Raw genomic sequence first — 12,886 nt, 5'->3', positions numbered from 1 at the left:
GGTACTACATGAACCACTGTGGTAATATTACACAAATAAACAAGTAACAGATGAGATCTATATTGGAAAGGAAATGTTTTGATGTTTGTGGTAAGTATTTAAACAAAACGAAATACTTTTATGTGTTATATACACAAATCCTTTATCTCTCAGGTCTTCAAAAAGGAAATGGGTGCATGCCTTAGTTTTTAGCATTTTCCCATGCATTATTGTGTTTTACTGACACTGTAAACCTGTAAATTTCTAAAGATGTTTGCTGCTATATCTCTGATAGATTAGGAACCATTTAAAACGACAGTTTCTCTGATGTCACATCTTACTCTCTTTTTGCTTTGCCATGCTGTTTTCCTAAGAAATTCACACTTAATCCTTTTTCAGACAAGTCTTTAAAGTAATAGTCTATAATTTTTACAAAGTATATAATGTATGTTTTCTGGCCCCAATTCCTGGCCTCCGACTAAACACCTCAAACTATAGTAATTTGGTTTTCCTCTTATTTAACTCCACTAAAACTGCTTGTAAGATCATCAGTGACTTTATGTCATACATTCCAAGGAATATTTTTCAGTCTTTATCTTACTGTAAATTTCTGTTACATTTGACACTTTGACAACTTCCTCCTCCTTCAAATTCTTTCCCCTCTCGGTTTCTGAAACAATATCGCAAGCTTATAAGAGAATTCTTTACCTCCTTAAAAAAAAACAAAAACAAAAAAAAAAACTCCTTCAAGCTTTTCTTCTCAATAGACTCCTTACACATGAGTGTTCTTGGTTTGTTTCCTTGGTCCTTGGTCTTGCTCCCTCAGTTCCCTTGGTGGATGTCAGTAATTCTCATTGTTTAAGCCAGTGCAACTTTGCCAGGAATTTCCACACCTACTACCATATTTTCTCCCCAGATACCTGATAATCATACCTAAATGCCTATCCCACAGGTACTTCTAATTCAGTATTTCTTTACCCCATAGATGATAAACTCCAGGAAGACAGGAACTTGACTATGTTCACCTGCATAGCACAACACAACTTGATTGTGCTTATGCCTGTGCTCTACAATATTGCCTATCACATAGTAACTGCTCAGCAAAAATTTTGTATAATATATATATCAAAAATTTACATAATATATGTAGCTTCCTTTTTTTTTTAAATCTGATACTTTTGGAAATTCCAACTACAGTAAATGACATTACTTTCCATATACTATTCCAAGATAGAAACCTGGGGGTTATCCTGAATTTTTCTCATCCCCAACCCTAAATTATGGCATTTTTACTTCCTAAATACTTGTATAATAGCTCTCTTTTCCTTCCTACTAATGTTCTATCAAGATCTTCAAGATCTCATCACCCAGAAAACTGATTTCCTGAAACTATTGGCATCCTCTTTATCTTCAATTTCTATGGTTATTCAGCAGCAGCTTTTTGAAATTCTAATTTAAGCTATACCTCATTTTCCTTAAAGACTTTTAATTGTTCCCAATGTCCTTTAGCAAAAAGGACACAACCCTAACTAAGGGAGCACAGTTTTTCTGTTGCTGTTCTCTTAAGCCTTGCTTACTCCTGTTCTTGACTCCCATTTCGTTCTGAAGTGAGAGTGAAATCCTTGTCCTACGCAGTGCTCCTGACTACGTTCCCTCTAGTCGCGGCTTATGTGAATCTGCCTGTCTGGGATGCCCTGCCCAGACTTTCTTCATCTGGCTTATCTTTACCCACTTTCTGAGACTATTCATATGCCCTTTCCTTTGGGAAAATTCCCCTGAACCAATAGGCTGGAGAAATATAACTGTCCACTCTATTGAGAAAGCACACTCTGCACAACTTTTTCCTGCTTCTTTGTTTGATTTTATCTATTTATTTTTGTTACTGTTAGCTCTTTATTTAAGGATCTCTGCCTTGATATGAAATATTTCTAGAGAACTTATGTTATTCATCTTTATATCTTCAACACCTAGCACACTTTTAAATACATGGTAGAAATTCAATAAGTATTTATTGAACTAAACAGCCTCTGATCCTACCATAACTTAGTTTCATTAATTAAATTGAGATTTGATTATTTCTGCAATTTATAGGAGCCCTGTATATGCTTTCTGGTTAACTTAAGGAGGTATATACTATTTAAGTGGTGTGTGAGGTGGATGGGAGGAGAAAGAGATGGAGAAAGAAGAGAGAGGGAAGATACATTTTCTCTTGTCAAAAGATCCAGTTAATAAAGTATACACACACACACACACACACACACACACACATATATATTTTTGTAGGACCACTATAGTAATTTTTAGATAGTTATTGCAATGCATCTAGTTTATACGATGACAGACATAAATTGAATAAACAGTTAAGAAGCAAGTTCTTTGAGCGACATGAGCCAAAGATACTTTGATGACTGATAGGTATGAGCACATACAGTTTTTCTCTGGCTAAATCACCTGTTGTGATTCACCAATTGTGTCAATCTTTGCCAGCTGGTAAAATATACAGACAACTTACTCTTTGCATACATATTCTGCTAGCAAATTCAGGTTTATTTATTCCTTTTAAGCTCAAATGAATATGCAGATATGTCTAGTGCTTGTTTGCTTGTGCTATGTCATAAGAAATAATGTTTCCTCAATCATTTCTCAGATGACCGAAGTCCAAAAACCATCCATCAAGTGAAATAGCGGATGGACAATGTCAACTACGGCTCAGTACTTGTGAGGACTTCCTGCTGGTCAGGAAACAACCATCCAAAGATGTACCTCCACTCCAAATTAGCCAAGTTTTTGTTAGAGAGAAACTTAATGCTTTTCTTCCCGAGACAAGGGCAGCAATAGATATCTATCATATCTCAAATTTTAATGTACATACTAGTGACTTGGGGATCTTGTTAAAATCCAAATTCTTATTCAGCAGTTATTGGTAAGACCCAAGATTCTATATTTCTAACAGGCAGCCAGGTGATGCTGCTGTGGTTTTGAGGACTGCACTTGAAACAACAAGGATATAGATGACAAACTTTTATCTTTTTCTGTTTTTCATGGATTTGAAAGTACCTTCACATATATTATATCACACGAGCCTCCCAATGAGTCCGTTAGATTGGCATGAGATCTGTTGTTGGTGGTTAAGAAAAAGAGATTCAGCACTTAGGAGATTTGTTGTAAATCTCTTCACATCTACTGTCGCAGAGCTCCTCTTTCTGGCTCATCTTTCCTTTAGTAGTCTCTTACATTAAAAAAAAAAAAAAACTGCCTCTACATGTCTTATACCACAAAATCAAGACAGATGTCAAAAATACATTTTAAAAAATATTAACCCATGCCTTTCTTCCCATAAGGATGATTTTGTTGACATGTGGCTATGGTGGCTTCAGAATGACTTCCTGTCTCAGAAATTAGAGAAGACTACACAGCTCACAGCAGAGACAACATAAGAGCTTAGATACACAGTTAGAAGAAACCCTTTCAATAATTATGGATACCAGATTGTATGGTAGAGGAAAATGTATGTAAACAGACCAAGGCTGGAGAACTCATGGTGTGTGTTTATAAGCAGAGAACAGTGGCGGGTGGGAAAGTAAGCCACCAAGACTGGAGGCAAGGTTTGTGGGTAAGACGCTTTTAAAATGGACCCGAAGTGAAGGGAAAATATTCAAAGACATTTTTGAGTAGACAAAATTCCGCAGATCTGGTCATCTTTTTTAAAGGTCTGTGTGAGTGCGTGGGGAGCAGTGGTAGTGGTGGATTGGACGAAAGGAGAGCGTAGGAGGAAATATGGTGGGGACAGTTCGATGTAGTAGCAATGAACCTGGCTCTGTTCCCTGCAGATACTCATTTAGGAAGGACAACAAGCATAGGCGTGTGCTGGATCTCTTTGTGAAGAGGAGATGGAAACAGGAGGATTAAGTCACAGATTTGTTTATCTATTCAGGTAAGAGATGATCAGAGCCAAAACTATGCTTTTACCAGGAACGAAAAAGTAAAGGGGAGCACAAATTTGGGAGATACATAGCTTGATACCTAATTGGACACCAAGTTCTGAAAGACAAGGAGAAGCTGCAAATGACTCCAAAGTTTAAGTCAATGCAACTAAACGGTGACTCATGAGTTCCATTTCTTGAGATAAGAAGCAACCATAGTAACAACAAAGACAATGCAAGTGCTTTGAGTTCAATGTTAAGCAAAGTGACGTGTAGGCAGAATAACCAAGTGGAAATGTTTGACAGTTAAAAATACAGCTATAGAACTCTGAAGAGTTTGTTTATGAATATTAATATTCTTGATAAGTAAGAAAAATAATTTATTACATTAGTTAATCAAATTTTTTGTGTTTTTAATTATATTACGACTTATAATTAATATCCATTGCTTCCCGAAAAGAACACTTAGCAATTACCTAATGAAATGCACGTCCTATTTGCCATCATTTTCATTGGAGGGTAAAAAAACAAAGGAATTTGGTGGCTAATAATATCCCATGTCAAAAATAGGTCATTATAAATGTTGCTCCAGTATTTAAAAATGTAGTCATTTTTGTTGTTTTATTTTTTAACAGCATGGGTTAAATGGTTTATTTTTTGCCAATGAAAGTTTTTTGTTTAGGCTTTTTGCGGGGGGGGGGGGCGGATCGAGAGACAGTAAATATGGTCAAATACTATGCAGGAGTCAGTCTATGATGAAGCAAGAAAATGATGCCCTGGTTTTGGCAACAAACATGTTAGCGGTTACCCTCACATGGAGATTTCAGGAGGAAAGATCATTCTGCAGGAGTGTCTTCCTTCATGGATACTCAGTTTTAATTTAATCTACCCTTTCACTATTCCCTCAAAGCCCAGCGGCCTTTCGTTCTTCCTCATAATTAAGCAAATTCCTTCCGCTTACAGTATCCTATCTTCTCTCCAACTGGGGACAGTTCTCTCCCAATCAGTATCTCCCTCTGGATTTCTTGTTCCTTCCCTCCCTGGAATACTCCACCGGACTATCACCAACATGAGGAACAACAAACATGTTTCCTTGATTCTACCTGCTGAAATAAAATGTTTTGCTTCTCTTAACCAAAAACTCCTGGAAAAAGCAATTCACTCTCTGTCTCCACTTACTGATAGGTCCCTTTGTTAACTGTTTCTACTTCTACCGGTCTACTGAAAATGCTCTCCTAAAGGTCACAAAATGACAGGTTTTTGTCAAACATAATGACTTCTTCTCAGTCATCATGTCTCATGACCTTTCTGAGACATTTGGACTGCTGACTTCTCCATGTGTTCTTGAAAGGGTCCCTGCTTTGGGACGCTGAGGCACTGTATTTCCTGGTCTTCCAGGGAACACACATCTACTTCTCCAAGAAGCTATCCTTCATTCTCCTCATTCTCCACTCTGTGTAACTTTATCTCAAACAGCTCCTTTTCTCCTTTGGCTCTGAACTCGAAACTTCTAAATTCACACGTACCAAACCTCCTCTGAGGGTTCCGAATGAATGCTCCTAGTGTCAAAGGGTCACTAGCATATCTCTGTGTGGATGTCCCACCAGCATCCGCCCGCCGGCACTGCCTTTGCAACCTCTACGTTTGATCACCTGCTCATCCTTCCATGCTTGAGACCTTGGAGCTCGGTATAACTAATGTCATCAATGCCTAGTCTTTTCCTGTGAAACGGCTCGACAGTTCTAAATGCAATGATGGTGTAGTACAGAGAATATGACTGTGTTTTCAAAGTGTGTGATTTCATGTAACTGAAACAATATATAACGAGATGCTATTGGTATTTTCAGTGGGTTGCTAGGTTCCTGCCTTTTAAAAACTTAATTCCTAATAATTCCACACTGTAGTCATTGCTAAAAATAATCTTAAAAATTAAAAAAATTCACTTCCTCACTGATTCTTCTCTGTACCAATTTCTCTCATCTTTACTTATGATTTACTTTTTATTTATTTTTACTTTTACTTGCTTTCTCCTGTCTTTATTACTTAGATTACTGCAAAATTTTGAGTCAAATCTCTGATTGAAAATTCTTTCTATGGGATTTCACCCCACACACCATTATATGCCTCATGATATTACTCTCTTCTTCCGCGTCATATTCTAAGAATCCAAACTTTTCACTTTGGCCTCCAAATCCCCCTTTTGTGGATTTCCAGAATCCCCCTCTGGCTACATACCAGGACTGCAGTCTCGCCATCTTCTGTTCCTCATTTGGTGCCTAGCATCTGCTTTGGTCCTTGGTCCTCTCCTCGCAGCCTCCTGCTGATAGCAGGCCCATCCTTCCCCTAAGCTAACTCCTCGACAGAGTGACCATGTACCCAAGCTGAACCAAAAGGCAAGCATCAAATTGATTTTTTTTAACAACTCTGCTAGCTTGTTATGATGATATTCATTTGATAGATAAAGAAATTGAAGCTCAGAAATCTTAAGTAATTTGAGTAAAGTCACGCCCTTAGCAAATGACAGAAAGAGTCGAATTCACGTCTTTCCAGTCTAAAGCTAGGACCACTTCCACCGGGCTGTATAATCATCTCCCTGTCTCAGCTGCTCTTGAATCTTCCGAAAATCCTAGCGTAAATTCATCATCTTCCTGAGGTTTTCCTTGATTGATAAGACCATGGGGGCACTCCTCCCTTGAGACCTCTAGAACACTCATCTCTAATATGATTGTCTTGTAGCCATCATTTGCTAGTACATGTTTAGTTCCTTGATTCTACTCTCTTGTGATGGACGTAGTATCTTATCTTGTTTGTAAGTTTTGCCTCACCAAGCACAATCCAGAACATATGGCAGGGAGGCAGTGATATTAAGCATAATATATATTTTCAATAAATTATTGATTGATTGTATAACATATGCCATTAATGCTGATTACTCTTTCCTTTCAGGAAGTTAAAAATAAATATAACATAAATATAGACATAAATATTTAATGCAAACAAATAATAGGAAATTTATATCGCATATTAGTTTTCCCATTGTATCCTAACAGTAAAATAAGGCATCAAATACAGCGTTATGCTTACAGGAAGGAGTAACATCATGTAATTTTTATTTGGTCAGCAATCTTTCACTGACACCAGGAAGAGTGATAACAACAATAGGGCAATTTTTATATGTAGTTTCCCATTTTCTGTCAATATATCTAATGCTCAGTTATAAGTTTTGATGTTAAGACTCAATATGCCATATCTCTATTACGCACTTTTTTCACTGTGTAAAATTGGTCACTTTTTTCCATTTATCTTTTAGAGAATCCAGGCTTTCAGATTTTATAAAATCACTCAAAATGGCTATGTTTTTTCACTAAAAAAACAAGGAATTCCTTTTGTTGTGTTAATAGTACTTTCAAAAGGAGTGACAATAATTCAAGTTAATATTTAATATGTACATAGAAGGGTAAAAGGAGTATTATATATAGGTTAAACTTTGTAGAAATGAGTATATACAAATACTTTAAGACCGATAATATGTTTGTCTGTGTGTACATAAAACTTTCACTGTATGGGGAGATAGAGATAAAAACTTTTTTGCATATGGAGATGTAGACATATAAATATCTTCATCTAGTATAAAATATTTGGAATAGTGTTAGTTAGCTCTAGGAAGATTGTCATTACTAATTGGAATTTTTAGTTTTATTTTTCTGCCTTGTGTTCTATGATGTTTCTTCTGTTAACGTCTGTCTTAAGGCTGCCCAGCTAATCTCTTGTCCTCCCCGCTCACAGAACCTGTTTTCAGAAATTATATTTGCCTTCTTGTTCATTGATTTGAAAATTGGTGACCAAGAAGGCAAAGGATTACCATTCCAAAGAATATTTGCATATTTAATTAGTGGGAAAGGAAGTGGTTAAATCTATTAGGTTGACCCATATAAAAGCAGTTTTTGAGGTAAAAAAATGGTTGAATATGGGTGATTTCATAAGGTTCAATGAATGTAAGAATAAGTTTTAGGCATTTGTCACGATCTGGCTACAGGCAGATCTGCAGTTCAAATTGTCCCCTTAGCACTTTGTAAACAATGCTCCGTTGCCCATTAGATGAATAAGGACCAGCAATATGCTAATAGTTCCAGCGCTTTGATGACATTATCCAGAAAACGCAGAATCTATTTTAACTTTAACATACCTTCAAGTTTATTGCTTATTACATTTAAAATATATGGAATGGGGTCCATCAGTATTTTTGCAATGTTTTGAGAATCTCAAGGCCCTACCCATCTCTAATTATAAAACTAGGCATGTTCATAACAAACAGAACATCTATTTATGTGTAATCTTATCAAGTATCCTTACCTGCTTTGGGTGTCTTTTCATCTTTTTTAATTTCAGATTCTAGTGTAAAACATACACATACACGAATACAAAGAAACAGGGGAAAAAATCAGCACTTGAAAAAACCATACAAATCAGTTTTAATAGATTTTTCTCATCTGTTCTCAATTTCAATTATAGTTACATACTTTTATCAATATGCAATGAAACATTTGTGTAAATTATAAAGTAACAAGCAGAAGGACTAGGATTTTAAAATCCAGTTTGCTAAAAAAGTTTCATACTAAACATACTAAGCAATTTGGCATCTTGTCTTTAATAAGAGCTCACTTCTTATGATTCAAAAGTTCTCTAACTAATACTAATAAAAAAATTAATAAAAACCGCTTGGGGGGAAAAAGTGTGATAATTTTTCCTAATTTAACCAATTCAAGCAATTTATTATTTTGGACTACTTACGCTCAATTCATGGAGCGCCACCTGGTGGTTAATTTGATAATTTCAAATTGGTATGATTCTTGTTTTTATTAGTATTTGTTACTAATTTTACAAAATAAATTAAATTGACTTAAGTTTAGTATAATAACATAAAACTTTATCATAATGAAATATTTTGATTTCTTATTGTCCTAGGAAAAACCTTATGTCTAGAAACTGCATTCCAACTTAATATCAGTATAGGATAAATACATAGTTTTATAAACTTCATGATACCATCCCAACCAAGGTAATGATTGACTATATTTTCACATTTCCCAGTTTTTCCTGTTGCTTAAACAATTGTTCCTAGCCTTATAGTTCTCATTTCTTGGCATAAAGTCTTGTTTTTATTAACGGAAGTGTTCTGTTGTGTTACAATTTTTCCTTCCAACAGCAAAAAAACAGATCTCATGGTTATGATACTTTTTAAATACAGTCTATGTTATCAGAAATAAGCTACCTGGATTTGTTTGAATTCTCATTTTCTGGAGTTACCAAAAAAAAAAAACAAACCTAAAATTAAAAACAAAACAAAAAACCCACCAATCCTCATTTGTTTAACACCAGAATTTCAATAGTAGAGAATTACATGGCCATTCACACCCTACTTCCTATAATAGTTGAATGCATATCCTGTAAAAAGTGATATTACTGCTATTATTGCACTTCAACACTCCCTAGCACAGATTCCTCTCTTTTTAGTTAACGCATTTGCTGAACTGGGTAGAGCACACATTATCTTAACACTTTTCATGTGCCTTAATGTTATATAAAATTTTGTTATATAATTTTTACTTAAGTTTTATTTATTGTCTGTGTCCCCTTTTTAGATTTTAATTTCCACAAGAACAACAACTATGTCTTGGGTGCCTGGGTGGCTCAGTGGGTCAAGCCTCTGCCTTCGGCTCAGGTCATGATCCCAGAGTCCTGGGACCGAGGCCCACGTCGGGCCCTCTGCTTGGCAGGGAGCCTGCTTCCCCCTCTCTCTCTGCCTGTCTCTCTGCCTACTTGTGCTCTCTCTCTCTCTCTGTCAAATAAATAAATAAAAATCTTAAAAAAAAAAAAAAAAGAACAACATCTGTGTCTTGTTCGCTACTGAAATATCAGCATTTGTTCAAATATTTGACACACGGTATATAGTCAAAATTTTATGGGATGAATGAGTAAGTGAACCAAATGGTGAATATAGAAAGACCAAACGGCTTCCTCTGGTGCATCTGTAGTCCTGGAAGAAATTGATTCATCTCATGCTTCCGGAGCTAGAAACAAAATTTCAGTGTCCTAGGATACGGATCACAAACATGTTGGTCATCAAGTAGAGCTGTCTATTTGAAAGCTTTGCTTCCCACTCTGCACATGGCTCTCTCCCCTCAGTCACATTGTCGTTGTTGTCTTGAAATGGAATTATCTTAGTCTTAATGTTTGTCAAGAGATCTTCTCAAAAAATTAAAAGTTGTTGAGAATATTTTTATGAGTACAATACAACAAGAGTCAACTTTTATCTTGTACACGGAATTTTACACTCACTCTTACGAACACCCACTGTCCAACATGCATGTGCCCCATGGACCCTTGTTCTATGATGGAACTGTTGACTTTTGGTATTGTGCAAACAACACGTACAGTGTGACCTCACACATTATGAGTTCATGGGAAGTGTAAAAAGAAGCTTTGGGGGGTGCTTGGGTGGCTCAGTTTGTTGACTGACTGCCTTTGGCTCAGTTCATGATCCTGGAGTCCCGGGATCAAGTCCCACATTGGGATCCCTGCTCAGCGGGGAGTCTGCTTCTCCTGCTGACCCTCCCCCCTCTTGTGCTTTCTCTCATTCTCTCTCAAATAAATAAATAAAGTCTTTAAAAAAAAAAGAAGCTTTGGATAATATAATCTAGCTTTAAGAGCAAGCTCACTTACAAAGTTTTGTGACCTTCGATATTACTTAAAACCCTAAATCTCAATTTTCCTACAATGGAGGAAATAACATTGTAAAATCAACGAGAATTATAAGTGATGTATAGAAAGAGCTTACTTATTTTAAAATTATGCTAATAAATTTAAATTGCATGCCAATTTTCTTTTTTTCCTTTCAGAATTGTGTCTTATCCTTGAAGATTCAAGGCAGGAATTGCTATGTGAGATTATTGTCAAAGGATTGTCTAAGGTGAGCATCACTTTTATTATTATTTATTTTATTATTATATATTTTATTATTATTGCTATGATCACTATTATTACTATTGCTCATTCAGAGCTCAGTGCTTCATTTTGTAGATGGTCTTGCTACTGAAGGTTAAGACTTCAATTTTTTGATTCACATATGGATGCCTGTTCCTAGTCATATAAATATAATATATACATTTCTATTTAAGTTTAGTCAAAAGGCTTCATTGAGTCACATATAGATGCCTGTTCCTAGTCATATAAAATGAGAACTATATATATTATAAATAAAATATACATATTAAAAATTTTTTAAAATGTATATTTAAGTTTAGTCAAAGTCTTTTTTAAGAAGGTTCAGGAAACCAAATTCAGTGGTTAGTGCTGGAGATTGGGGCCTGGAGGCTAGAAAGAGGTAATGGGAATTTTTATTTTCACTCAAACTTTACTGTTTGAAATTTTTTTTTAACCATTGATTATTATTGTATAATAATAAAATATCTGATTTTCATAAACATTTGTCAGTTGAGCCCTTCAGTTTGGGCTCCGCATGCAAGCATTGCAGAGACATGGAATGAAGAAATCGTCACGCTGAGTTGTTGAGGCAAACAGCCTGTCATTTCTTATGCAGCACTGACTTTTCCAGGCTGTTGATTTCATTTATGAAATGTAAATTGCTGATGGGCCTGGGGAGGGGAGCTTCATTAATGATTTTTCAATGTCATCAACACTATACTCTCAAGTAAAGCAGGCCAACCAAAATGTAAGCGTGTATGTGCCTGAGTCAGAGAGGGGCTGCCATGGAGATCAACTCCATATAGGAGCCTTTGTTTTGTCATCATGAAATTAAAGAAATCTACACAATATATAAGTCCCCAGAATCAGTGTTCTTTTAAGAATGTCTCCATTTTAAGGGTCCCTGGGTGGCTGAGTCAAGTGTTCAACTCTTGGTTTCTGTTTGGGTCATGGTCTCAGGGTTGTGGGATCCACCCTCCCCTACTCCCACCCCCGTCTAATATAAGCCTCCCCCATCCCAGTAGGGCTCCACACCCAGAGCAGAGTCTCCTTGGGATTCTCTCTCTCCCTCTCTCTCTAACCCTCCCTCTGTTTTCTCTCTCTCTCTCTCAAATAAATAAATCTTAAAAAAAAGAGAGAGAGAGAGAATGTCTCTATTTTAAATATTTTGTAAGGAGAAGCTGAATATAACTGATTTCTCTTTTTCTACTTTATTTTGTTACCATTTTCAGATTTGCTTTTTAATACATAGAGGTCTTATATGTAAAATAAACAATAATAATAATAATAAGATTTGCAACCAATGATATTTTCTCCACAGCACTCACTAAATAAGTGTACTAAATACATTATTTATATTTTATTTATGTAATAATAAGTGTTCATGAGTTTATTTGCTCTCTAACCGCAGAATATAAACATCAGAGTCTTGAAATAAAGTTTTATTTTCTCTGCCGAATCATCATGCCTAGATCAATGCTTTTTGCAGAGTGAGGATCAGTAAATATTTGTTGCACAAATGAAGAAATTATCTTATGTAATCCTCACATACCTCTCCTATGAGGTAAAACCACTATTACACCTACTTCAGAGATAACAATATTGAAGCTTCATAATTTGTCTAAGTACATTTCCCTATTAAGGGGCAAAACTCATCTTTGAATACAGATTTTTTCCTGACTCAAGAGCCTTAAGCACTCAGAAGCAAATAGCTACAACTGCTATTATGACAGATAGAAAGAAAAGCTTTCAAACATTTCATACATAAAAACTATACAATAAATCACCTTCTACATCTTATAGGTTGGTTCTATTTACCTAGGTTATATTATGTAAACAAATTACTAACATAGTTATTAGTATTCAAGTTGGCATAAACCTCATAGCCACTGAAGTTTCTGTTTTCTTCAGTCACTAAATTATGTTGTATAAATGAGTTTCCTAAATCCAGCTGGTTGAGCGAAATAAATAGACTGAGCATTGATAGAAAATTGATTGTT

The 12,886-nt window shown here is 35.7% G+C and overlaps 1 protein-coding gene across 1 annotated transcript in view; it reads right to left on the bottom strand.

The window, feature by feature from the left end:
• The window catches only part of TRDN (triadin), a 384,176-nt gene that overhangs the window by 68,819 nt on the left and 302,471 nt on the right, over nucleotides 1-12,886 (bottom strand). The window contains exon 24 of the mRNA XM_046006499.1: nucleotides 8,256-8,294. Within this exon, the coding sequence (XP_045862455.1) occupies nucleotides 8,256-8,294 (39 nt within the window). The remainder of the gene's footprint in view (nucleotides 1-8,255; nucleotides 8,295-12,886) is intronic.

This window comes from Meles meles, chromosome 5, assembly GCF_922984935.1.
Source record: "Meles meles chromosome 5, mMelMel3.1 paternal haplotype, whole genome shotgun sequence".
Lineage (NCBI taxonomy): Eukaryota > Metazoa > Chordata > Mammalia > Carnivora > Mustelidae > Meles > Meles meles.
This window is presented reverse-complemented; position numbering and strand designations above follow the sequence as displayed.